Genomic DNA, 27,847 nt, shown 5'->3' with positions numbered 1-27,847 from the left:
GCAGGACAACCACGTTTTTAGGTCCAGGTGGGGGAGAGGCCTACTCATCACTATTCACCCTTTTGTATCTTTGGAATTCCTTATGGTGTTTCCATTTTAAAGAATAGATCACTACTTTTAAAAATACCTGAACCCCAGCCTCACTAGCTTTCAATTTATATTACACGCCTGACAATTTCTCTATGTCACAAATCTTTACATTCCTAGAACTCCTTGTGCTCAATTTTCTACCTATATATGAAAATAAACCATAAAAAATTTATAATTTTCAGAAGATATTTGCAGGCTCAATTTTTCTAACCTATATATAAAAGTATAAAATAATTCTTTATAATTTTCAAACGACACTTGCAGACTCACCTTAAATATGATGACAATGGGTATATCTTCTGACAAAGTATTATGTCTCAAATAAAACCGTCCTTGTTTCACAGCCATATTGGTTCTGCTTTTTTTCTCATGAGTAGAGCTGTAAGAAAATACAGTTGGTTAAACTACATCCCACCTAGTTTCAAACTAGTAACATGCAAAAGCAATAACTACCAATCAATAAGATTCCAGTGATCAGCAACGATCAGTAAGGTCCTTCTAAACAGGTACCTTTTAAAGACACACAAGTCCTCTCCAGCCTCCTCTGCCACTTCCACAAACACTTTAGAACACTAGAATTGTTTCTTTAGCTGTGAGATTATGACAGAAGTTCTGTGGGTGAATAAGCAACAATCACCAATTCATTTTAACCTCCTTCACTTTGATTCCACCTGAACTGCTTTGTTCTAATATGGGATATATTTCTGATCAATTTTATACATTTGAAAAGAAAAACTTTAAAATGAGCCTACCCCACAATGGGAAAACCACAAGGAAATGAATGAACACCATGAATTTTTAAAATAAGAATCCAATAAAACATCCTACAGTTTTGGTATACAGTGAAGCCAAAAGAAACTAAGGAATCTCCTATTCATAGCTCAGTTAGCTGAAACTTTCCTGATGGATCTAAAAATATTTCCCAGCTTTAATCCCCCACAATAATAACACACACTGATCACCTATTACATACTGTGCACTGTTATTCACTCTATGAACATTAGCTCTAATCTCCCACATACTAACACTTATTTTGCAGTGTTGTCCCTAAATCATGTATGAAAGAAACCAAGGCTTAGAGAAGTTAAATATTGTAATTTCGCCCCCAAGTGCCTCATGGCTAGTAAACAACTGTGGGATTCAAATCCTGATTGCCCTGGCTTCAAAAGCTGCATACAACAGGAAGATGTGGGTTGCAGAATTATTACATCTTGATCCAAATGCTGGCTTCCTCTAATGGTCAATGTCACGCTGCGAGCAAGGCCTGTTACTCACCTAAAAATAACAGCACATATGTTGGAGGGCAGAGGTGACAAATATATATAATGCACCTAATACACGCTCTGGCTCCTACTAACTGCTCAACAAATGCGCACTATTGTTAGCTGCCTCTTCACCAGAAAGAAAAATTCCGAAACTCTAAGCTGAGCAGTTCATTATAAGTCATCAGAAGAGAAAGTCTATTCCATACTGACATCTTAACCATGCCACGTATTTTTTATTCCCAGACTGTTTGTTAACTTTTTTTAAAAGTTCCTTTAATGCTTTAATGTTCCTTTAATGTGTATAAGTCACTCAGTGTCCAACTCTTTGCGACCCTATGGACTGGAGCCAAGTTGAACTTGGATAAAATAACTAATGGCCTTTTGAACAATGTCTCACACTTTTCATCACCAAAAATTTTAAATCAGTACTCTCTGACACAGATGTACACAATCAACTGAATGCTAGATAGTTTAGTTTAAATATCACACTCCCTGTTATAGAAGAGAAATAACGGGCTACTTCTGTATTCAGTGATCGCCATCTGACACCAATGGGATGATCAATATTTCATAAGAACACCAACTCTGCCATCCATACCTGGTAACTGAAGCACCCACAGTCCCTTTTCTGTCGGCCTCCACAATGATCCTGTTCTTAGACAGTTGCTCTTGGATAAGAATAACTTTTTCTACTCCTTTAACGATGAAGTAGCCCCCTGCCAGAGGGAAATAAGAAAAGCATCACTAGCCATTCTTCCAACAGCATGACTGAGCAATGGCAGCGAGCTCCTAGTCTTTCTATTGGGTTGGCCAAAAGGTTAATTTGTAGTTTTCTATAACATCTTACAGGAAAATCCAAATGAACTTATCAGCCAACTCAATACCATGACCTTATGGTGCTGAGAGATAGTAGTCCAGTTGTGTCTGACTCTTTGCGACCCCATGGATTGTAGCCTGTCAGGCTCCTCTGTCCATGGAATTCTCCAGACAAGAATACTGGAGTAGGCTGCCATTTCCTTAATTTAAAGGGGTTTGTCAATATTGTTATACAAATTGTTAACAGTCTTAGCACATGATTTAAACAAATGAGCCACAAGATAAATTTCTGGAGGACAAGGAATGCATCTTATTGGTCTATGGATCATCAGGACTTGACATATGAGAAGTGAATGAAAAAAAAAGCCAAATAAATTAGTCTTCAGATTTTATAAGCACAGAAATAACTGACAATCTTCAATATAAATTAAAATTCGCTCAAGTTTTCTAACAAATCATTGACAATGGCAGATTAAGATCAGGTTTCCAAAATATATTCTATACTTGACAAAACTCATAAAACATTGTTAAACTTTTCTGCACACAATTCAGAATGGGATAAAGTGAGACTGTTTTACCTTCAGAATATAAGCAAAAACAAGGCAATATATTTGACTTATGGAACATCTTATTACTGCTCTAGTAAAGCCACATTCTGTGTTATCCTCTTTCCAAAACCTTCTCAGATTCTACATAAGTCGCTCAGTCGTGTCCGACTTTTTGTGACCCCATGGTCTATACAGTCCATGGAATTCTCCAGGCCAGAATATTGGAGTGGGTAGTCTTTCCCTTCTCCAGAGGATCTTCCCAACCCAGAGATCGAACCCAGGTCTCCTGCATTGCAGGCAGATTCTTTACCAGCTGAGCCACATGGGAAGCCCAAGAATACTGGAGTGGGTGGCCTACCCCCTCCCCAGTGAATCTTCCCAACCCAGGAATTGAACCAGGGTCTCCTGCATTGCAGGCAGATTCTTTACCAACTGAGCTATCAGGGATGCAATATATGCAACTATAAAGGAACTAGATTAACCATGAACTAAATCAAAGTGAAACATGAATTAAGGAATTAAAAGAACATTCTGTAAACTGCTAAGCACGAAGCTTAAAAAAAAACTGCCTAGAAATAAGTATGAAAATATAACTTTAAAAAATTTAAAGACTCATTTTTTGCCCAGATATGGCATTCAAAACAGCCGGAAGTGAGCTACTTGTGTCTTTTCAGATGAGACAGACAAAAAACTTAGTGAGATTATTCTTGAATTTTTAAGCATACCAAAAAACACCATCGAGCAAAGAGACAGCCTGATAAACCATAGCAATAAACCAGAACGTCCTGGGTGTTCATTGGAAGGACTGATGTTGAAGCTGAAACTCCAATATTTTGGCCACCTGAGGCAAAGAGCTGGCTCATTTGAAAAGATCCTGATGTTGGGAAAGATTGAGAACAGGAGGAGAAGGGGACGACAGAGGATGAGATGGTTAGATGACATCACGGACTCAATTGACATGAGTTTGGGTGAACTCCAGGAGTTGGTGATGGACAGGGAGGCCTGGCATGCTGCGGTTCATGGGATCACAAAGAGTCGGACACGACTGAGCGACTGAACTGAACTGAACTGAAGTATTAAAGTTTTGAGCCTGAAATAAAAGAGGAAACAACATATCTTTAAAAATACAGACCAACAGAATAAAGTTGGAACCAAACTGCTGTATGTTTTGCATACAAAATTTTATCCTAATTCACTAAAAGAAGAAAAGCTGATCTTGTTTCTGAGAAAAAAATGCTAAATCAACAGCAAGAGTAAAACAAAAGCAAAAAGAACAACAACAAAAAAAGAAGTGGAGGGGAAATCTAAGAAATCACACCTACCTGGATCTAAAGGACATTCATTCAGTTTAGCAAATTCTGCTGGTGTTTTTCCTGTAAGAACACAGTTTGAACTACGTAGCATTATGGGCATTCTGTTTAAAATAAAACAAAAAGAAAATATCATATTCAGATGGTCACTGGCAAAAAGGTTGAACAGAACACAAGCTGGCCAGTGCACACACCATTGAAGGGTCTGCATTCCTGTCAGACATGTGAGGAAAGGCAGAGGGATGGTATTGTGGGAGAGAGCTGAGCGAAACGAAGTTATGTCCTCAGGTACACTGTTTTTCTGGTACAGATACCAAAAACCCAAATCCATGGTTCCCTCCAACTTTGCAGACAAGCCTGAGTGACAGTCAACAAATGGCAGCAAGTCTTCATTCGTGGAAAACAAAGTGACTTGCCTTAGTCACGTAGAAATAGCACTATGAATCAAAGTGTAAGGAACCAGAGACTCTCAGAACTAACCAGGCAATTGGGAAAAAGAACTAAGATTTAACTGGACACAAGTATGGTCCATTTATAAGAGAGAACTTCTTCTCTTTTAACACTGATAAACAGTCGTGCTAAAACAAAGATTAATATTTTTTTTAATATCCCTATTTCTTTTTCTAAGTGAAGAATGAGGAGAATGTAGCCAAGTGAGCAATGTCTTAAGTATCTTCTATTTACCTGATAGAGGTACCAGCATAGCACATGACAGTAACATGTAGCTGGTGCATATTTGATGAACAAATGGATGTTTATTGAGCTCTTGGCTTAATAATAAACAAATGCATGTTTATTAAGTTCTTTTGAGGCAAGGGGCAACACTTGAGTGACAATTATTTGTGTCGTGTTTAAAGTCCAACATCATTAGTAAACACACAATATTGTGGATCTGGTCCATTTCTACAGGAGAGTCAATACATTTCCCTAATTAGGAAAAGCAGACAGCAAAAATGCCAGCCGGTGCTATCACTTCCAAACTTGTCCTGGGCAAATAACTTCTCCCGGGCAAATAACTTCTCCCCTATACACTGCTATGAACATTCATTCTTCCAAGAAAACTCAAAATATGCAAAAATCCACCGAGAAGACTGGCCCAGGAGAGTTGAAGGAAATGCTATCTTACCTCGTGCTTCCCTAACAGCCTGCAGTTATAGGAGGAAATGGAAGCAGTTTCCTTAACTTCACAATTGAAACACAACAACGTGATGAACGCTGCTCCACGTGTTTTACATACACTGACTCATCAGACCCATAAAGCAACCCGGTGAAGGAGGCTCCATTCCCCCACATTTCAGATGAGAGAACGGGGCAAGGCATGTGTCAGCACTGCTCGGGGGTCACCTCACAGGGCCGCGATGCAGGCCGCGTCAGGCCTCACCTGCCAATGGGTAAGGCATTACGGATGATCCTCTGGCTGCCTCGGGTGTACTCGATATCCACTGTGATGGGAGCGGAGTACGTCATGTCCCGCAATCGGCACTGGAAGAGAATCACACAATCACTGCTCCTCCTCTGGGGAAAGAATGGGTCCCAACAGCCTCGAAGAGCCAATCTCAAGCAGAATAAGGTCCATGCTGGACTCTGACCCCTCCACGGTACCCAGCTGCCCCCATGCTGCCTTAAGGGAACTGGGAGTTATGACCTTACCTTCTCCATGAGGGGACAATGCCACCCACGGATCTAGACATTGCCACAGCAACCCTGCCCCTGCCAGCCCAGAAATGGGACAATAAATCTTGGACTGAGTCTCTACTCCCTGACCTGATGTTATCACCAGTCTCCTTCCACATCTCTGAAGCCGTTAGATCCTTCTTTGCAAACTGGGACCTTGGAAAGTCATCAATGTGGCTGGCCTACTCAAAACAGTTAACAACCAGTTCAGAGACTGAACACACACACATAACTGAAGTGTGTACAAACACAAACTAAAAAAATTAAACTGTATCTCCTTGTCTTCTTCAAATAAACTAAACTGTATCACAAAATTCCTTTGCAAGTGGCATGTCAGAGCACAAATCACTCAACACGTCATTCTAACAGCTTCTGAGTCACTTGCAGAAATTTTGGAATTGATGGTGCAAGCTTTACTTTTACATGGCCATGACTCACTAAGTAATGCCCTCGCCTGGGCCGTTATCGGACACAGGAAACCCACCAGCATCTTCCGAAGACTTCTCTATTATATTGAAGGTCATCAGATGGCTTGTGGTCTCAAAAAGAGAATTCCTCTGAACACCAGTCATATAATTCATGATGCTGAATCCTCTCTCGAGCTTTTACTAAACCAAAGACAAATATAAACTTTTTTCTAGCCTAATTGTACCTAAGGTTTTAAAATAGTCACTTCAGTTGTGTCCAATACTTCACGACCCCAGGGACTGTAGCCCACCAGGTTCCTCTATCCATGACATTCTCCATGCAAGAACACTGGAGTGGGTTGCCATTTCCTTCTCCGGGGGATCTTCCCAACCCAGAGATGGAAACCCAGGTCTCCCACATTGTAGGCAGATTCTCTACCATCTGAGCTACCAGTGAAGCCCTATTATTGACCAGTAAGCATTGCTTACACCATTTATTTAATTAGATCAAGCCTTCTTCAGGCCTGACAGAAAGTAGGCTGGCATGATGGTTAGTGTGGACTCTGGACTGTGTTCAAATCCTGGCTCTACCAATTAAGTTTTAAATAAACTTTCTGTATCTCAGTCATGTGAGTAACTTTAATTCCTAAAAGTATGAATATGTATTTTAGAATGGTGCTGGTACAGAGTACTATATAAATATTATCTTGTTTTCTTTTTTAATAAATCTAAGGTAATACCCATGATAGGCAGATATTCTTGGTATTAACAATCCCTTCAAATGGGAATGAAACTGGACAGGACCCCAAAACTACCTCAGGGACCCTTGTGTCCCCCTCGGATGCTCTCTGCTATCAATAGGAGTAGAGTTGTATGGCAGAGCCTGCAGTACCTGCACCCCAAGTCTTACTGTGGGCCCCACGACTGCCCACCCACCTGGCTCTCCCACGCTCTCCATCTCTCCAAGAGTCAAAATCCCTCCAAGAAATCTTTGTGTCCTCTTTCTCTAACTGCAGTAATACCCATGAGTTTTCTTCAATGTCAGGAGGAATTATCATGACAGCTGCAGCCTCAGCCTTCTTGAACTACTTTGAACTCTTTTCGGAGAATATATTTTTCCCCTATCTTTAAATCATTTTTTAAGAATATATTTTAAGGGCATTGACTCTTCTGATTAAGCCAAACAAATCCAATTAAATTATGGTTGGTAATTACCTCATGAGGGGACACTGGTCTAGTTACGTTGAAGCTTTCTTCAACATCAGGGAGCCCGACATAGATATTAAGATATCTGAAAAGCAAGTTATTCCAGAATCAATTATACTTCTTCAAAGAACATATAAACAATCAAGCTATTTTCTTTCCAAATATGAGATTACACTTTTGACAAATGTTTATCTTGCAGAGGATGGCAAACTAAAAAATTACAATTGGAGATCCTGAAGTCATAGAACACACGGTTTACAAAGGAGAGGAAATACCATCAAGCTGACTTTTTTTTTTACAAAAAAAAGGTAAATCTCTACAAAAATACTGAAATTATCGCTTCCTAAAAATGATACTTAAGGAAAAAAGCAAATGCAAGAGTATCTACAGTTTGCTACCATTCTTATAAGAAAAGCAACATACAAATATTAGTAAATTTTATTCTCACAGAGTCATGATTCTGAAACTACTTTCTGTATATCCTAGGACTGAATAAACAGTAAGTATAGCTCTGTATACTGAGACTTCAGTACCCAAATCTTGGTGTCTAAAACACTACTCTCCAGAAGAGGAGACTAAGGACGCTTGGAGAAATGACTGATTCCAGGCTGGAACAAGGAAATACTACATGAACCACATCTCATGGTAACAGAAAGTAAAGGAGTGCTCAAAACAGGCGCATGTTAAAAGGTCAACTCGATGGAAGCTTCCTATGGTCAAATCTGGGATTATTAGAGAAATAAAATAATGACAGTACTGGATTATGATGCAAATAATACAATAACTATCTATGAGTTCATATTGATATAAATAAAATTATAATAGAATAGCAAAGACTAGAGATCTCCTCAACAAAATTAGAGATACCAAGGGAACACTTCAGGCAAAGATGGGCTCGATAAAGGACAGAAATGGTATGGACCTAACAGAAGCAGAAGATATTAAGAAGAGATGGCAAGAATATACAGAAGAACTGTACAAAAAGGATCTTCATGACCCAGATAATCACGATGCTGTGATCACTCACCTAGAGTCAAACATCCAGGATTGCTAAGTCAAGAGGGCCTTAGGAAGTATCATTGTGAACAAAGCTAATGGAGGTGATGGAATTCCAGTTGAGCTATTTCAAATCCTAAAAGATGATGCTGTGAAAGTGCTGCACTCAATATGCCAACAAATTTGGAAAACTCAGCAGTGGCAACAGGACTGGAAAAGGTCAGCTTTCATTCCAATCCCAAAGAAAGGCAATGCCAAAGAATGCTCAAACTACTGCACAATTGCACTCATCTCACACGCTACTAAAGTAATGCTCAAAATTCTCCAAGCCAGGCTTCAGCAATACATGAACTGTGAACTTCCAGATGTTCAAGCTGAGAACATCCCTCTGAGAAAAGGCAGAGGAACCAGAGATCAAATTGCCAACATCCGCTGGATCATGGAAAAGGCAAGAGAGTTCCAGCAAAATGTCTACGTCTGCTTTATTGATTATGCCAAAGCCTTTGACTGTGTGGATCATAATAAACTAGAAAATTCTGAAAGAGATGGGAATACCAGACCACCTGACCTGCCTCTTGAGAAACCTGTATGCAGGTCAGGAAGCAACAGTTAGAACTGGACATGGAACAACAGACTGGTTCCAAAAAGGAAAAGGAGTACATCAAGGCTGTATATTGTCACCCTGTTTATTTAACTTCTATGCAGAGTACAACCTGAGAAATGCTGGGCTGAATGAAGCACAACCTGTAATCAAGATTTCCAGGAGAAATATCAATAACCTCAGATATGCAGATAACACCACACTTATGGCAGAAAGTGAAGAAGAACTAAAGAGCCTCTTGATGAAAGTCAAAGAGGAGAGTGAAAAAGCTGGCTTAAAACAACATTCAAAAAACTAAAATCATGGCATCTGGTCCCATCAATTCAGTTCAGTTCAGTTCAGTCGCTCAGTCGTGTCCAACTCTGCAACCCCATGAATCACAGCACGCCAGGCCTCCCTGTCCATCACCAACTCCCGGAGTTCACTCAAACTCATGTCCATTGAGTCGGTGATGCCATCCAGCCATCTCATCCTCTGTCGTTCCCTTCTCCTCCTACCCCAATCCCTCCCAGCATCAGGGTCTCTTCCAATGAGTCAGCTCTTCGCATGAGGTGGCCAAAGTATTGGAGTTTCAGCTTTAGCATCATTCCTTCCAAAGAACACCCAGGGCTGATCTCCTTCAGAATGGACTGGTTGGATCTCCTTGCAGTCCAAGGGACTTTCAAGAGTCTTCTCCAACACCACAGCTCAAAACCATCAATTCTTCGGCGCTCAGCCTTCTTCACAGTCCAACTCTCACATCCATATATGACCACTGGAAAAACCAGTCTTGACTACACGGACCTTTGTTGGCAAAGTAATGTCTTTGCTTTTTAATATGCTATCTAGGTTGGTCATAACTTTGCTTCCAAGGAGTAAGCGTCTTTTAATTTCATGGCTGCAATCACCATCTGCAGTAATTTTGGAGCCCAAAAAAATAAAGTCTGACACTGTTTCCACTGTTTCCCCATCTATTTCCCATGAAGTGATGGGACCAGATGCCATGATCTTCGTTTTCTGAATGTTGAGCTTTAAGCCAACTTTTTCACTCTCCTCTTTAAGTTTCGTCAAGAGGCTCTTCAGTTCCTCTTCACTTTCTGCCCTAAGGGTGGTGTCGTCTGCATATCTGAGGTTATTATTTCTCCCGGAAATCTTGATTCCAGCTGTGCTTCTTCCAGCCGAGCGTTTCTCATGATGTACTCTGCATAGAAGTTAAATAAACAGGGTGACAATATACAGCCTTGATGTACTCCTTTTCCTTTTTGGAACCAGTCTGTTGTTCCATGTCCAGTTCTAACTGTTGCTTCCTGACCTGCATACAGGTTTCTCAAGAGGCAGGTCAGGTGGTCTGGGATTCCCATCTCTTTCAGAATTTTCTAGTTTATTATGATCCACACAGTCAAAGGCTTTGGCATAGTCAATAAAGCAGATGTAGACATTTTGCTGGAACTCTCTTGCTTTTTCCATGATCCAGCAGATGTTGGCAATTTGATCTCTGGTTCCTCTGCCTTTCTCAGAGGGATGTTCTCAGCTTGAACATCTGGAAGTTCACAGTTCATGTATTGCTGAAGCCTGGCTTGGAGAATTTTGAGCATTACTTTAGTAGCGTGTGAGATGAGTGCAATTGTGCAGTAGTTTGAGCATTCTTTGGCATTGCCTTTCTTTGGGATTGGAATGAAAGCTGACCTTTTCCAGTCCTGTTGCCACTACTGAGTTTTCCAAACTTGCTGGCATATTGAGTGCAGCACTTTCACAGCATCATCTTTTAGGATTTGAAATAGCTCAACTGGAATTCCATCACCTCCACTAGCTTTGTTCCTAGTGATGCTTTCTAAGGCCCACTTGACTTCACATTCCAGGATATCTGGCTCTAGGTGAGTGATCACAGCATCGTGATTATCTGGGTCATGAAGATCCTTTCTGTACAGTTCTGTGTATTCTTGCCATCTCTTCTTAATATCTTCTGCTTCTGTTAGGTCCATACCATTTCTGTCCTTTATCAAGCCCATCTTTGCCTGAAGTGTTCCCTTAGTATCTCTAATTTTCATGAAGAGTTCTCTAGTCTTTCCCATTCTGTTGTTTTCCTTTATTTCTTTGCATTAATCGCTGAGGAAGGCTTTCTTACCTCTCCTCGCTATTCTTTGGAACTCTGCATTCAGATGCTTATATCTTTCCTTTTCTCCTTTGCTTTTCACTTCTCTTTTCACAGCTATTTGTAAGGCCTCCCAGACAGCCATTTTGCTTTTTTGCATTTCTTTTCCATGGGGATGGTCTTGATCCCTGTCTCCTGTACAATGTCATAAACTTCCGTCCATAGTTCATCAGGCACTCTGTCTATCAGGTCTAGTCCCTTAAATCCATTTCTCACTTCCACTGTATAATCATAAGGGTCATACCTGAATGGTCTAGTGGTTTTCCCTACTTTCTTCAATTTAAGTCTGAATTTGACAATAAGGAGTTCATGATCTGAGCCACAGTCAGCTCCCGGTCTTGTTTTTGCTGACTGTATAGAGCTTCTCCAACTTTGGCTGCAAAGAATATAATCAATCTGATTTCAGTGTTGACCATCTGGTGATGTCCATGTGTAGAGTCTTCTCTTGTGTTGTTGGAAGACAGTGTTTGCTATGAGCAGTGCGTTCTCTTGGCAAAACTCTATTAGCCTTTGCCCTGCTTCATTCCATACTCCAAGGCCAAATTTGCCTGTTACTCCAGGTGTTTCTTGACTTCCTACTTTTGCATTCCAGTCCCCTATAATGTAAAGGACAACTTTTTTGGGTGTTAGTTCTAAAAGGTCTGGTCCCATCACTTAATGACAAATAGATGGGGAAGCAATGCAAACAGTGACAGATTTTATCTTTTTGGGCTTCAAAATCACTGCAGATGGGGACTACAGCCATAAAATTAAAAAACGCTTGCTCCTTGGAAGAAAAGTTATAACCAACCTAGACAGCTTATTAAAAAGCAGAGACATTACTTTGCCAACAAAGGCCTGTCTAGTCAAAGCTATGGTTTCTCCAGTAGTCATGTGGTGTTGGAGAAGACTCTTGAGAGTCCCTTGGAGTGCAAGGAGGTTCAACCAGTCCATTCTAAAGGAAATCAGGTCCTGCCTATACACTAGAAGGACTGATGCTGAAGCTGAAACTCCAATACTTTGGCCACCTGATGTGAAGAACTAACTCATTTGAGAAGACCCTGATGCTAGGAAAGATTGAAGGCGGGAGGAGAAGGGGACAGTAGAGGATGAGATGGTTAGATGGCCTCACTGACTCAATGGACAACAGTTTGAGTAAACTCCGGGAGCTGGTGATGGACAGGGAGGCCTGGCGTGCTGCAGTCCATGGGGTTGCAAAGAGTCAGACATGACAGCGACTGAACTGAACTAAACTGAAGTGAATAGAAAGAAACTGAGGGGAAGAAAAAAGCTCTTCTCACAGTAGAAATCTTACATTAATGTAAAAGGAATGACAGAAAAAGATACTGGCCACTAGATAAACACCAAAGTAATTACTTTTTTTTTTTAATTTTATTTTATTTTTTAACAAAGTAATTACTTTTAAAGGTAAAAATCACCAATGCATGCTAAAGTAGTGGGTAACATGGTATGACAAATAAGACACTTGCAGTCTCAAAGGATCACCCTGTAAGACCGCGACTGATTACTAAAGGAAAGATAGTAACTTTACTGTGGAGAAACCTGGAAGATACACCTTAACCAAATGAACAAAGTTAAAATCACCAAGAATAAAACAGACTGACACCTATACCACCTGATATGGTGCAGTGAGAGCGACACAAAGCATCACTTCTGAGGCCAAAAAGGCATAAACCAATGTAGCCATGAGCAAAAAACACACACACCCAAATTGAGGACCTTTCACAACACAACTGACCAGAATCCTTCAAAAGTGTCAAGGTCAAAAACATGTCAAGGTCACGTGAAAGACCAAGACCAAGAGAACTTGAGGAACTGCCACAGGTTGGAGAAGACAAAGGAGACCTATGCCACCTGGACCTAATGCAGGTCCTGGATTGAATCCTGGACCAGATAAAGGACATTTGTGGGAAACCTAAGATTAGTTCACAGTATAGTATCAGTGCTGAATTCCCAGTGTGGCTAATTGTGCTATGACTACATAAGATGTTAACATCAGCATAAATTGGGTGAAGGGTAACATGGGAACTCTGTCTTATTTTTGTAATTCTTTAAGTCTAAAATTGTTTTTAAGAAAGGCTTAAACCTAAGTTTCAGTAACTTTTCACTCATAACTACTTGTTATCATTAGCTTACCAATTAAAAATTGAACATTTGATAATTATCTTCCTATTCAAAACAAAAAAGGAGAATTAAAAGAATTTTGATAGCAACTACAATCACCATAAAAAAAACGTCAGATAAACACACAGAAATGTTAAACATGATCAAAATAGCAAACTAAGAGTAGTCGGTTCCTTACTTTAAGTACCACATGGGGTCAGCATCACTAGTAACCTTTTCATTGGCTTTCATTATTTTCTTTATCTGCAATGGAAAGAGTAACATGAGGAAAGACTCTAGCTTCCAGTTCATTCGTAATCATATCCTTTCCCAAGATCTGATGCTTACCTCTACATTAATGAAATAGTTAAAGGAATCTATATGCTGTTTCACAAGACCTTTCACCTAAATGAATAAAAAATAAAAGCAGGTTAGCAACAAAATAGCAGATTACACGAGGGGCTTAACCTGATCTACAAATTTTTCCCAAAACCAAAGTGACCACAAAAAGTCCATAAATTTTACTTAGCAAAACTTTCTATTTTCATGTCCTCATTCCATTTCTCCTCCATCTTACTAGAACACCCTCAAACTTTCCTCCCTGAAAAACAACCTGATGTTTGGAATTCAAGATATATACCTAATGACTCCCGAGGCAAGGAAAAAAAATCCAAGAAAAAAATACTGCAATCAAGCATCATCTCTCCAACCCTCAAACAATGCCTCTTTTCTTTTTTTCTTGCTCCTATGTAAGCGATTTTATGATTTCCCCGTATCTGGTTTTTCATATCACTTTTAGAAGAATGAGGGGGAAAAACAAGAATCTCTATTAAGGAAACCAAAAATAAATGCATTTAAAATTGAAAGCAAGGTGAATCCTAGGGATCTATGAACAGATCAGCTCCAGTGACTGCCTTTCATCTCAAAAGTCAGTACAGCTACACAGACAGTGCTGTGTGCTGCTATGAAAAACCCTGAAATGCTAAACACAGACTCCAAAGTCTTAAGATTGAAAAGGACTGTAACGTGTTCAGCTTTTTACATTAATGTTCAAACACAATTAGTTCAACACTTCTAAAATACACCCAACAGAAAGCATCACAGGGCCTCTGCTTCAATTACACCTCTTTTGAGGGATCTCACTGGCTTACTAAGCAGCTATCCCATTTTGAAATCGTCCAGATTGTCAGGGCTCCCCGGCTATGGGCTTAATGTCTTTTCTGGAGAAAATGTCTTCTCCACCACAGTCCATTTAGTTATCATATCTCTTTTATGTCCTCTCTTCCAGGTTGAAGAGGCTCTTCCACTATTTCTCACAGACATGCTTTCCAGACTCTTCAGCAGCTCATGGACTGTAAAAACTGGTAAGAAATCTGGCCTTGACAATTCCCAACCTTATACGCCAGCATGCTCCCTTCTGCCAATAATACAGAACTAAGATGAAAAAACTTGACTCATTTTTCAACCCTCTATTCTTTCACTGAGCATAATGCTTCAAGATTCATCCACATTGTATTGGCACTTTCTACTGCCAAAAACATTGCACTGTATGGATATATCATATTTCATTTAGCCATCCATCAGTTGGTATTCGAGTTGTTTCTATTTTTGGCTATTATAAATAATGCTGCTATGAACATCTGTGTACAAGGTTTTGCATGGACATATGTTTTTGCTCCTCTTGAGTAAATGCCTAGGAGTAGAATTGCAGGATCATACAGTAACTATATGTTCAACCATCTGATGAACTGCCAGGCTGTTTTCCAAAGCGGCTGCATCTCCATCAGTAGAGTGTGAGGCTTCCAATTGCTCCGCATCCCCATCAACACTTGTTATTGTCTTTCTTTCTTGACTATAGCCATCCTACTGGGTGTCAAGTGGTCTCTCATTGTGGAACCTGCTACTATTTAGCATAAGCTCTTTAAAACTGAAATTCAATAATAGGAACCTTATAATCTGTACTTCCTTTGTCCGAACCACTCATCCACTCCAGCCAAACAGACTGGACTCTGTTTTCAACAGACCCTGTGGATCCTCCTCTAGAGGACCTTTATTAAGCCATGCTCCCCGCATCCTACCTTTCAGGTTAGGTAATTCCTTTCCTCTTGTTGTTGTTGTTTAGTTGCTAAGTCGTGTCTGACTCTTTTGCAACCCCATGGACTGCACTCTGCCAGGCCACTGAGCCAAGTGGGAAGTCCTCCTCTCCTCTGAGGATGTGGTTTATGTCTCACCTCCTTTAGGAGGCCCTTTCTGACCACCTGTGGCATCAATCTTCTGCCAGCAGCACTTTGGTTTGTACCCTTTGGTTTGTATTATTCCTATGCCAAGTGAAAACATAAACTACTTCCTACCTCTAAAATTAGATTACAACCCCCTACCTAGTACTTTATGGACAGGGTTACTGCCTTATAATTTCTCATATTTCTAAAACTTAGAAAAGTGCACAGTTGTACAAAGTCAAAAAATGTTGGTGATAAAAATTTAATTTTAAAAAGGCTTATTTCTTGATTCTTGATTGGAAAAATAACTGTTATTAGATATTAATTACCTTTAAAAATGCTGGAAGCAGCCGCCATTTTTCCTGTGAATCAGAACAATAAAAGTATCAGAACTCTGTGTCAGTGATCACATATTTTCATGAGGTTATTTTAATGTACCAAAAGTGACTTACTTTATCACAGTAAGCAAAAGAAAGTAAGTGGAAACAAAAAGAACAATTTTTACATTGCAACCTTTTTATGGAAATCGTATATGTACTGTACATGTACATGCAAACATATACATACACACAAGCATATATAAACCACAGATTTCTTAAACAGAATATACTTTAATCTCTTTTTGATGACTCAAGATTCCAAGCACTTTTCATCTTTATTTTATTCTCATGACTCTTCCTGAGTAAGCAGGGTTTGCCAGTTTGAGAAAGGGGAAGTATTAGTAAGTTTCAGAGAGTTTGGTTTAAACCCAAAGGGAGTTCTTTCTCCCTCCTATTTTTTTCTCAACTGGCGCCTGGCCAGAGCCCAGGCTGAAGAAAGATATCACCTGGTGTTCACCTATTTAAACAGATGCAAACTGCCACGTTCAGCTCTAAGGCCTGCTCTTCACACCTTCCTGGGGTTGTAAACAGCCTACCATGATACAACTCTTCATGAATGGTATCTAATCTGTTCATGGGAAATCTGACAAATGGTTAGAACTGAGTCTAAAGTAAGAAAACACAGTTTCTAAGTAAGAGCCCAAGGATCATGTAAGACCTTGTAAGAAACTGTAAAATTTTTTGACTTTGGGCAACAGAGAAGTGCTAGAAGGTTTTGAGCAAAATAGTGACAAGATGATGTGATCCATTTTAACTGGATCACTCCAGCTGCTGGGGTGAGAAAAGACAAGGTTAGAAGCAGAGGGATCATTTAGGAGTTCCCTGCAATACTCTAGGCTGATAACAATACAGGAAGTGAGAAACTGTCGCCTAGGAAAACACGATGTGAAGTCAGAGTCAACAGGACTTGACAGTAGATGAGATGCAGGAATCTGAGAAAGACGAATTGAGACTGACACCTTAGTGCTGCCATTTCTGGAGACGAGGAGGCAGGGATGCTGCTGGGGAAGCAGGTTTAGTGTGAAGGGGCGACCAGGAGTTTGGCTAGGGGCGTGTTAAGTTTGAGATATCCATTAGACATGCAGTTGGAGATGCCAAATAGACAACAAAGGAGTCTGGAACTTGGGAAGAGTGGCCTGGAGATCTAAGTCAGGGAAAGTCAGCAGACAGACGGCAGTGGAAGTCATGAAACAGGTAAGACCACCTACGGAGTGTAGATGGAGAGGAGCTCCACAAAGTGAGATCAGAAACACTCCAACACTTGGAGCAGCAGAAAGCACACTGAGCAAAGGAGATCGAGGAGTGGCCAGAGAGGGAGGCAGACCATCTGGAAAATGGAAAAACATTTTTTAAGAAAAGGTAAGTGGGGGCAGGTGTAAATAGAAAATCTCTATACCTTCCTCTCAATTTTGCTCTGAACCTAAAACTACTCTTTAAAAAAAAGTCATCTTTTAAAAAAAAATTTTTTTTTACTTGAAGGACAATTGCTTTTACAGAATTTTATTGGTTTCTACCAAACATCAACACACACACACACAAAAGAAATGAGTCTGGCAAAACTAATCTATGATGACAGAAATCAAATGGTGGTGTAGGGCTTAGACTGAAAAGGGCACTTTCTACAATGATGAAAATGTTCTATATCCTGTATGGGGTGGTAGTTATTTGGGTATACATATCTGTAAAAACTAACGTAAATGAACACTAAGTAAGTACTTCTGCATTTTACTGGATGTAAATCTACAAAGAACGAACGACAGACCAGAACGGACTACATGAGGAGAGTAGAAAGAGCTTGAGGAGTTGGAGTGGAGAGGGGGCAAGTGGGGAGAAACAAGCTAGAGTGGCCAGATTGAGAAAAGTCTTAACAATATGGTAAAGACTAGATTTTTTTTTTGCCCTGAGAGCAATGGGCAGATTCAAGAATTTTAACCAATGGAGCAATGTGAACATATCTGCATGTTTAAACTGATGGCCCTGCTGACAGAGCAGAGAAGAGACTGGAATGGGACAAGTAAGAAGCCAAGGAAGTAAGAGATGACAGTGGCTGACTTGGAGAACAGTGGGAGTGTCAGAATTGAGTACATTTTGTAGTTGGGGCCCTTAAGATGGGATGGTGGACTGGATGCAGAGGGTCAGGAAGAGGAACTCTTATTTTTAAATATGTTTAATGGAAATATGTTACTGGTCCCTTCATGGCTTTGCAAATTCAGAGAAGAAACAGAAATCCTGCAGCTCTCTGGAGAAGCAGTTCAGTCAACAGTTAAAGTCAGGAGCTCTGGAGTCTGACTGCTGAAATCCAAAATCCCCAACAGTCACTTAATGGTCTTCTGACACTGGGTTAGTTACTTAACTTCTCTGGGTCTTAAAAATCTTCATTGGCAAAATGGGGCAAAAATACTACTTGCTTCAGAAGATTAAATAACATAATGCTCATTAGGTTTGAACAGAGCTGGCGCATAATAAGTGCTCAGTAAATGCTGGCTTTTAAATAGCAGTTCAAGAGCTAAAAATTCAAACCAACTATACTCCAATATAAAATAAACAAACAAAAGAAGTTAAAAATCCAGTATTGCCCGATGAAAATCACCATGTACGAAGGCACTCAGAATCTAATAGACTGACTGTAATTCCTCAGAATGTAATTTGCAGAATGATTATAAAGAAATTGATGCATTGATCTTGTTAGTCATTCTCCTGTTTAACCTGTCAATAGCATCCAAGGCCTCCTTCAAATGTCTAACAAAACCTTTCATAACCAGGACCTTTATCTGTCACCTTTAATCTCTCCTCTACTTTTTCACACTCTGATACTACTGGATTTATTTTTATTTCTCAAAAATATCAGATGGCCTTGCCTCCAGGTTTCAAGTGTCTTCTTCCCGCTACGTCAATCTCTCCATTGACTATTTCTCCATCTCCCCAACCGATGCCAACTAAAATTCTGAGCCCCAGAGAAGTTATATGTACCTTTCCAGAAAATAAAATTATATCAACAGCTGAACTTCATCAGGCAGCTCAGAGTAGGACAGTTATCCTTAACTTCTCAGAAGCTGATGAAAGCTACAGGGGTACTCCCCGAGAAAACACTTAAAATTTGGAGTAAATTTTCTGGGCACTTAAAATACTCTTGCAATCCCAACTTGAGTTCCCGGCGAAAAGGAGAAATTACTAGCCTGGGATTCAGAAGATTTGGTTTTAACACCACAGCCAGCGGTGGGAGCCTAAGCTCCCTGGACCTTGCTTTATAAGGAAGCAAGCAATACGTCCCCCAAGGTGGGTAAGAGTCAGTCCTCCCCTGACAACACACGTACACTAGAATGGGTTCAACCCCGGAGCCGTGGGCGGGGCTGCTAGGCCAGCGTGGCGCCTGCCAGCTCCCCCAGCTCAACCATTGCACGTGGGTCCAGCAGCCGGCTAGGGAGTGAACCCGCTGAGCCCTGAGCATGCGCGGAAGACGCGGCCCGCCCCTCTCCACGGCCAGGACTCTCGGGGCAACGCCTCTCGGGGACGCATCACGGCCCCTTCCGCTCACCATTTGCCCTGCACTCACCTCTACAGTTGGGATCGGCGCAGCCAGCTGCTCCGGGGTCAGGTTCCCAAACTCTTCCGCAAGCAGGTCCATGCTACTCACGATGAAACAGGCACTAAGCAGAATACTCACGTGCGCCTCCCTTGCGTCAAGGTATCCGCTGTACCGGTGGAGAGCGCTGCGTGGTGTCTTAAAGGGTTCGCCGCACAACTTAATAGGAGGAAGAAAGGTTCCGCCTGCTGTCGGTCGGAACCTGCGGTTGAACCCGGATGTGGCTGAGGTGGAGCCGGGAAACTGCGCCCTCTAGTGTCCATCGGAAGTCTCGCGTGGGTAATCTGAAATCCAGGCAGGTTGTTCCTGCGATCTCAGTCAGTCCGACTCTTTAGGACGCCGTGAACTGTAGCCCGCCAGACTCCATTATCCTAGCAAGAATACTAGAAAGTGTTAGTTGCTCAGTCGTGTCGACTCTTTGTGACCCTATGGACCGTAGCCCGCAAGGCTCTTCTGTCCATGGGATTTCCTAGGCTCCAGAGGATCTTCCTGGTCTCCGGCATTACAGGCAGATTCTTTACAGTCTGAGCCACCAGGGAAGCCCCAAGAATACTAGAGTAGGTTGCCATTTACTCTCCCAGGGGATCTTCCTGACCCAGGGGTGGAACCCTTGTCCCTTGCTTCTCTTGCACTGACAATTTTTTTTTTTTTTTAAACACTGTACTGCCTGGGAAGACCCCAGTTATCCCATAATTGAGGCCAAAAAGCATATTGTTTTAAAAATATTTCACAGAAAAGGGTAAAAGGAGAATTTGCACGACTTGAGCCACGGAAGCATCAGTTCAGTTCAGTTCAGTCGCTCAGTAGTGTCCGACTCTGCGACCCCATGAATTGCAGCACACCAGGCCTCCCTGTCCATCACCCTGTCCAACTCCTGGAGTTCACTCAAACTCACGTCCATAGAGTCGGTGATGCCATCCAGCCATCTCATCCTCTGTTGTCCCCTTCTCCTCCTGCCCCCAATCCCTCCCAGCAGCAGAGTCTTTTCCAATGAGTCAACTCTTCGCATGAGGTGGCCAAAGTACTGGAGTTTCAGCTTTAGCATCATTCCTTCCAAAGAATACCCAGGACTGATCTCCTTTAGAATGGACTGGTTGATCTCCTTGCACAGGAATCATTTAATTTAGCCCCAAACTACACGTATAGTATGGAAAAGTAGGAAATATACCAAATACCTAGTAGGAGGGGATTGGTTTAAAACCTTAAGGTACGTGTGTGGTGGACTACTATACAACCATTAAAACAACCACAAAATGAGGAGGAATTAACTTTACCTAGAGAGTAGAGCATAACAGGACAGCAATAAAGATAGTTATATTCTGAAAGGACTAGGCAGAAGATCCAGGAGTAAACGTCAGCAGAAATTTAGTATGAAAAGATGACATTTTAAATCAGTTGGAAAGATGCTTTTCCAAAAAATGATGTTGGAGCTGCTGATTAGCTGTTTTGAGAGGAAAAAAAAAAAAAAAAAAATATATATATATATATATATATATATAAATCCTATAAGGATTACATATTTAAACGTTAACAACCTTAGAAGGAAATATAAAGTGAACAAATGCATGATGTTAAATGGTGACTGCCTTCAAGCATGGCAACACAGAAATCATAAAGGAGAATATTCATAGATTGAATCGTAAAATTCTACCCATAGTTTTAGGATTCCATGAAAAATTTAAAATTTTCTGAACAGATGATTAAAAATCTCCATGAATAGGTTTTAAGACACACAAGTTGGCAGGTGAGAAAGGATTGATATTCCTCATTTAAAATGAACTTACATGAATCAATAGGGGGAAAAAATCCCACTTGGGGGGAAAAAGGCAAAAGAGAATCAACAGTTGTTTAGTATGTACAAAGCTTCAGTTCAGGAAGATGCAAAAGTCTGGAAATGGATAATGGTCATAGTTTCACATTTGAAATGTGAGTGTACATAAGACCACTGAACTGTGCACTTGAAATGGTAAATTTTAGTATATTTTGCCATAGTAAATTACGAAAATTTATAAATATTCATTTGCCATTCTGAATGCCTAACCCTTGTGGTGATAGTGGTAAAGAATTAGCCTGCCAATGCAGGAGACACCGGTTCAATCCCTGGGTCAGGGAGATCCCCTGAAGGAGGGCACAGCAACCCACTCTAGTACTCTTGCCTGGAGAATCCCGTGGACAGAGGAGCCTGGTGGGCTGTGGTTCATAGGGTTGCAAAGAGTCGAAGACGACTACAGCAACTTGGCATGCACGCACGCAACCCTAGCACTGGGTTAGTCTGATTGTTGTCGTTGTTTTGTTTTTTGTTAAAATAAGCATAGTTTTCCGATTTGGTAGGTTTGGGCTGGGGCCTGCAAATTTGCATTTCTAATAAGCTCCCAGGGATGCTGATGCTGCTGGCCCAGTGATCACAGTTGAGAATCACTCTGTAATGTAACATGAGATTTATCACTCGATCCCATGGCCTGTTGATGTGTTTACCTCTCCTTCTGACAGGGAACACCTGGAACAGGGACTGTCTTGTCTGTCTTCCTCTTTTCAGGTTCTAACTCATTGTTTGTAAAGTTGTGTTGAATAAAAGATTTGGGGGGAAAAAACATGCATTGAGTGATAAGTTCAATTTTTCATGTCATGCTTTTTAAAATTCTGATTTTTTTAAAGTGTCTCTGGAGGAGGATCTGGTAGCAGTGGTCCCAGAGTCCTACGGGAGCCACTGGCTGACACTAAGTGGTGTCCACCCTGTTTACACCTACCTGGTCCCTGATATAGAGGCATTTGCATTCTGGGGTCAAATCCATTGTCTTTCTGATCGCCTAAGGCAAGGTTCCCAACCTCCAGGATCTAATGCCTGATGATCTGAGGTATAGCTGATGTAATAACAATAGAAATAAAATGCACAATAAATGTAATGCACTTGAAACATCATGAAACCACCCCCTGCCCCAGTCCATGGAAAAATTGTTTTCCACAAAACTGGTCCCTGGTGCCAAAAAGTCTGGGGACTGCTGCCCTAAGGGGCTGGAGTTTTTAATTCAAAAGGCCAGAAACAGTCTCCTGGTTTCTGGTTTCTGCTGTCCTTTTCCTAAATATTGGTACAAAAAAGACTTGGTGGTTTGAATAGAGGGCTGGGCAATTAGGGAAAGGAAATCACAGAAAAACGGTTGACATCTTGGAATACTATCCCATCACCTAGGTATGAAGTGTTGTGGTCCCCAGATGGGAAAGTGACCAATGGGAGGAGAACCATGAGCATCAGTTAAAGAAGAGCAAGGGAAAGGGGAAAGCAGAGGTGTCAGAGCTGAGCCCTGGAATGTTAGGGAGTGTTTCTGTTGACTGTTTACTCTTTGCCAGGCATTGGAATAACCACTTTTTGTACATTCTCTGATTTAATAATCAAGGGGGAGAAGTATGATAAGCCCCATTTTGCCAAGTGAGGAGACTTAGGCTCATAAGTTTTGAGAAATTTGCCAAGCATGGTTGGAATTTAAATCCACACTTACCTGACCCCAGAGCCCATGTTTTAAACCACTCTATTGTGACACCGGCTGAATGGATTGGGTAGAAGACATCAAGCAGAGAAAGACAGCTTGAGCAAAATGACATGGGGGCTCTAGAGTACATAATCCTATCAATACGTGTGGCGGCTGAGTGTAGTTCTCCCACAGGGCTTGTTGAGGGACGTGGCTATAGATAACACTAGAAATTGTCATTTATGCCATGTTAAAGAAATTAGAACTTATTTTGAGAGGCTTCAACTTGAAGACACTAGAAAACTAAAGAAAAAGATGACCCTCTCTCCTTGAAAACCTTGGTGCATTCAGACTGGGGGAAAAAAAAGTGATCCTGATTTCTATATTTGAATAAATTTACAGCAGAACTAGAGAAAGCCCAGAACAATGTTGGAGAAGGAATAGGGGTTCTTCAATCTGAAAAGGCAAGGGCAAAGGGGATCCTGGAAGTCTACTGTTTCACAACCAGCAAGGTAAGGAGAAGCTGGGACAGAAGTCTCTACTGTAATCAGAGAACATTTTGCATTTTGAGCAAGACTGGATGGTCCAAAACCTATAGTTACCTGCCAGGCCCATAGGTCTTTATCTGAAAAGCCTTGCTCTGTGTCATGTTACCTCGTCATCCTGTCAAAACTAACAGGGCCAGCAACTAGCTAAAGGCAGCCACCTAAGGCAGGGGGCAGGGAGGGGGCACGGAGCTCCTAATGAGACCCCCCTACCGAAGGCAAGAGAGTTGGGGAAGGGTATCCATAGTGACTAGTGGCAAATAGACCCACTCATTTTCTCTCTCCTGGGAGGTTTTCAATGAAGACCAAAAGGGAAGGACAACAGGAAACAGAGGCAGAGAAGTAAACAGCATTTGGTAGCATTACAACAGTGAACCATGACTGGATGACCTAAGGCAACCAATAGAGCGAGTAGTTAACACGTTCCAGGGTTAGACTCTTGGCTTCAAGTTGATTATCAGCTCTGTGACCTTAATCTCTCTGTGTCTCTTCTTGCACAAATGGAAATAATGATAGAACCTGCCTTGTAGTGGGTTGTGCAGTTATATGAGACCATTTATATAAAATGCTTAGTCCATGTGGTAAGTAATTATTTTGCTAAATTCTGAAAGAAAAAAATTATATTCAGCTTCTCTATCATGCCTGCAGGTGTAACTGCTGGCAGATTCCCAGCTTTCCTTTCTTCTTCAAGCCTTACGATCAATCCCTAGGTCCCTTTCCCTCGAAAGCTGAACAAGGCTAACATACCAAGCTTAGACATAAAAAAAGAAAGTTTCACTGGAAAAATAGAGAACAAGAGGGCACAAATTGCTGGTACAAATGTACTTTCTAAAAGGTTAGATTAAATCATGGAGGATAAAGTCATACCTGATCTACTAAACGAAACTGGAACATGTTGGGTTGTGTCACTATCCTTTGAAGTCTACATCAAGGACAATAACTGCAGTTTCTACATACCCTTGAGTTTCTCTGCCAATGACAATATTGGGCTTAATGAACCATGGTTGTGATGACAGTTGACAATTTTTGGTCTTATGTACTTAAGTACTCCATCACCACATCTCACAATACTAAAACCTCTTGAAGCTTGAAAGAGATTTAGGACTAATAAATTAGCTTTTGTAATGTATTCTGGCCACATTATGCTTAAGTTTGTAGACAATTTCAAATACATCTTATTTGACTCTCACTGGCACCCCACTCCAGTACTCTTGCCTGGAGAGTCCCATGGACGGAGGAGCCTGGTAGGCTGTAGTCCATGGGGTCGCTAAGAGTCGGACACGACTGAGCGACTTCACTTTCCCTTTTCACTTTCCTGCATTGGAGAAGGAAATGGCAACCCACTCCAGTGTTCTTGCCTGGAGAATCCCAGGGATGGGGGAGCCTGGTGGGCTGCCATCTATGGGGTCACACAGAGTCGGACACGACTGAAGTAACTTAGCAGCAGCAGCAGGGCTCTGTGAGGGCTTCCCTGGTGGCTCAGAGGTTAAAGCATCTGCCTGGAATGTGGTAGACCCAGGTTCGATCCCTGGGTCAGGAAGATCCCCTGGAGAAGGAAATGGCAACCCACTCCAGTACTCTTGCCTGGAGAATCCCATGGAGGGAGGAGCCTGGTAGGCTACAGTCCATGGGGTCGCAAAGAGTCAGACATGACTGAGAGACTTCACTTTCACTTTCAGGGCTCTGTGAGGCAGGCAGGTACAGTAGGAAATCGATGTTCAGGGCGAGACTAGAAGGCTGACTTGAGGTCGTAATAGCTGTAAAAAAATAAGTGAATTCAAACTCAAGTCCCTTGATTCTCAGTCCTGTGCTACTTTTGTAACAAGTGGGAGCTGTTGGTAGTTAACATCCCCAGAGGTAGAACAGATTGAATTTTAGTTTTAAGGAGGATTCAAGTGAAAAAATATATGTTGCACAAAATGTGGCAGGCCCCACACTTTGCCAATCAGCCACAGAATTCTTTACTGCTTATCCTGGATTTGGCTTCAAAATCCTCTCAACTCAGTGCTCTGGGGAGCTAATACTAAAAGATCAGAGCAGACACATGACTTTAAACTTATTTTCATAGACAAGAGGATTCATAGAGCTTATTCAAGGAAACTGGCGTAGAAACTGAGGTAGAAACTGCTAATGATTATCAATACCCAATACCCATGCCCACCTCTTTTCTCCTGGGCACATTTTCCTGACTTGCTTGCACTTGGAGCCAGATGATTTTGAGTTCTGGCCAACGCACCATGAATAGAAATGGGCAATCCATTTATTTCTCCTGTCTTCTGAGTGATTCAGGAGATGCTGAAAGTTTTGAGGACTGCTGAGTTATAAGATGGATGGAAGTTGGGTTTCTGAGTAGCTGGATTAAGGCCCTTGATACATACACCAACCTTCCCTAAACTTGGAACTACAATTTGAGCAATAAGGCTATGCTGAGGCCATGGTGACTTGAGAGCTATTTGTTCAGCAGTTCATCAATGCACACCAGTAAAGGCTGATTTCACTGACTATGCCCTTCCTGGAATCATCTTACAGTGTCATTCTTAGAGGCAATACTGGATGGGGGGAGGGGGTGTCACACATTTCTCCCATTCGAGTTCAAAAGACCTCATAAACGTAAAGGATAGTGGATTTGTTTTTCTCTTTCTGCTCCTCAGGACACCTTTCCTATTTGAAAGAAATCACTAGTTGGGTGACCTTGGTGGGAATATGGGAGTCTAAGTGTCAGCCACTATCTCACTCCATCCCATGAAATTAGAGCATTGCCCTTGACAGAGATTCGTCCCACTGAATGTTGATATCTGGGACTTTAAATCTTGAGCAAATGAGGCAAAGCAGCAAGAACAGTTGAGAAATCAGTCTCTGAATCCTGCTTGGCTGAGGCCCTGCCCTTGCATTGCTTTGGTTCCTACCTATTTGCCAAGCTTAATTCCCCAAACAAAATAGATTCTGTGAAGTATGTAAATCTCTCCAATAAACTCTCTTTCTGCCTGTTCGCTAGAGTCCATTTCTACTGCTTGTGCCATGTGTTCAGGTGTGAGGGCGTGTACACATACACACACAACACATAATATTCTAGCAGCAATGGCAAGTGTGCTTTGCCACGACAGTCTTTCCAAGACATAATTGTTTGCAACTTTCAAAGGATTCCCTGATTCTTTACCTCTTTCAGAACAAACCCCACACATATGAACATGACATCCCAAGCCTTTTCCCTTGCTTGTTTCTCCTCTCGTCACTTCCCCTCTTCCGGAGGCTGTTCCCTGGGCTCACCATTTCTCCACATGACTGTGCCTCCTGTGCCTTTTGCTTTCTTGGTCTCTTGACAAGTTCCTGCCTATCATTCATGTTTTAGCTCAAGGGTGATCCATGAAAGAGTCCAGTGATTTTTCCTCTAGTACTACGTGTCAGTTCAGTTCAGTTGCTCAGTCATATCCGACTCTTTGCAACCCTATAGACTGCAGCACGCCAGGCTTCCCTGTCCATCACCAACTCCCGGAGCTTGCTCAAACTCATGTCCATTGAGTTGGTGATGCCATCCAACCACCTCATCCTCTATTGTCCACTTCTCCTCCTGCCTTCAATCTTGCCCAGCATCAGGGTCTTTTCTTTTTTTTTTTTTCTCAGGGTCTTTTCTAAGGAGTTAGTTCTTCTTCACATCAGGTGCCCAACGTATTGGAGTTTCAGCTTCAGCATCAGTCCTTCCAATGAATATTCAGGACTGATTTCCTTTAGGATGGACTGGTTGGATCTCCTTGCATTCCAAGGGACTCTCGGGAGTCTTCTCCAACACCACAGTTCAACAGCATCAATTCTTTAGCACTCAGCTTTTTTTATAGTCCAATTCTCACATCCATACATGACTACTGGAAAAACCACAGCTTTGACTAGACAGACCTTTGTTGGCAAAATAATGTCTCTGCTTTGTAATATGCTGTTTAGGTTGGTCATAGCTTTTCTTCCAAAGAGCAGGCATCTTTTAATTTCATGGCTGCAGTCACCATCTGCAGTGATTTTGGAGCCCCCCAAAAATAAAGTCTGTCACTGTTTCCATTGTTTCCCCATCTATTTGCTATGAAGTGATGGGACCGGATGCCATGATCCTAGTTTTTTGAATATTGCGCTTTAAGCCAACTTTTTCACTCTTCTCTTTCATTTTCATCAAGAAGCTCTTTAGTTCTTCTTCGCTTTCTGCACTATGTGTACTTGTTTTAAAAGCATAGCCCGAATTACACTTTATTGCTATTGTTCACAAGTTTGTCCTTCTTACTAAGTCACAAACTTCTCAGGACAGTGTCTGTCTAGTTATCTGTGTATTAAATACCTAGGATACTTCTTGACACATAGTAGATGCTCAATAGCTATTTGTTGACTAAATGAATGAATGAACACGATTGATGTCCGTGAGGCTTTGACATTAAGTAGAAGATTCCTTCTAGAACCACTGCAATAAAGACTGTGCAATATTCCAGCCCTGAGCTACCCAAAGGTGGTTTAGAAAACAGAGACACCATC

The 27,847-nt window shown here is 41.4% G+C and overlaps 1 protein-coding gene across 2 annotated transcripts in view; it reads right to left on the bottom strand.

Annotated features, from left to right (window-relative positions):
- Positions 1-19,475, bottom strand: part of POLR3B (RNA polymerase III subunit B) — a 123,729-nt gene extending 104,254 nt beyond the window's left edge. The window contains exons 1-9 of one of the 2 annotated variants that reach the window (NM_001192789.1): positions 19,300-19,475; positions 15,696-15,728; positions 13,496-13,552; positions 13,347-13,411; positions 7,326-7,401; positions 5,411-5,511; positions 4,042-4,133; positions 1,954-2,071; positions 361-469 (exon numbers count right to left, since the gene is read on the bottom strand). In NM_001192789.1, coding sequence (NP_001179718.1) covers positions 361-469; positions 1,954-2,071; positions 4,042-4,133; positions 5,411-5,511; positions 7,326-7,401; positions 13,347-13,411; positions 13,496-13,552; positions 15,696-15,728; positions 19,300-19,371 — 723 coding nt within the window. In that variant the 5' untranslated portion in view covers positions 19,372-19,475. Of the gene's footprint in view, positions 1-360; positions 470-1,953; positions 2,072-4,041; positions 4,134-5,410; positions 5,512-7,325; positions 7,402-11,017; positions 11,635-13,346; positions 13,412-13,495; positions 13,553-15,695; positions 15,729-19,299 lie in introns of those variants that run through there. The other variant, XM_059886660.1, reaches the window with a different exon arrangement.
- Between the last annotated feature and the right edge of the window lie 8,372 nt (positions 19,476-27,847).

The sequence above is a fragment of the Bos taurus genome, chromosome 5, assembly GCF_002263795.3.
Source record: "Bos taurus isolate L1 Dominette 01449 registration number 42190680 breed Hereford chromosome 5, ARS-UCD2.0, whole genome shotgun sequence".
Classification (NCBI taxonomy): Eukaryota; Metazoa; Chordata; class Mammalia; order Artiodactyla; family Bovidae; genus Bos; species Bos taurus.
The sequence above is the reverse complement of the archived record's forward strand: the minus strand, read 5'-3'. Positions and strand labels throughout refer to the sequence as shown.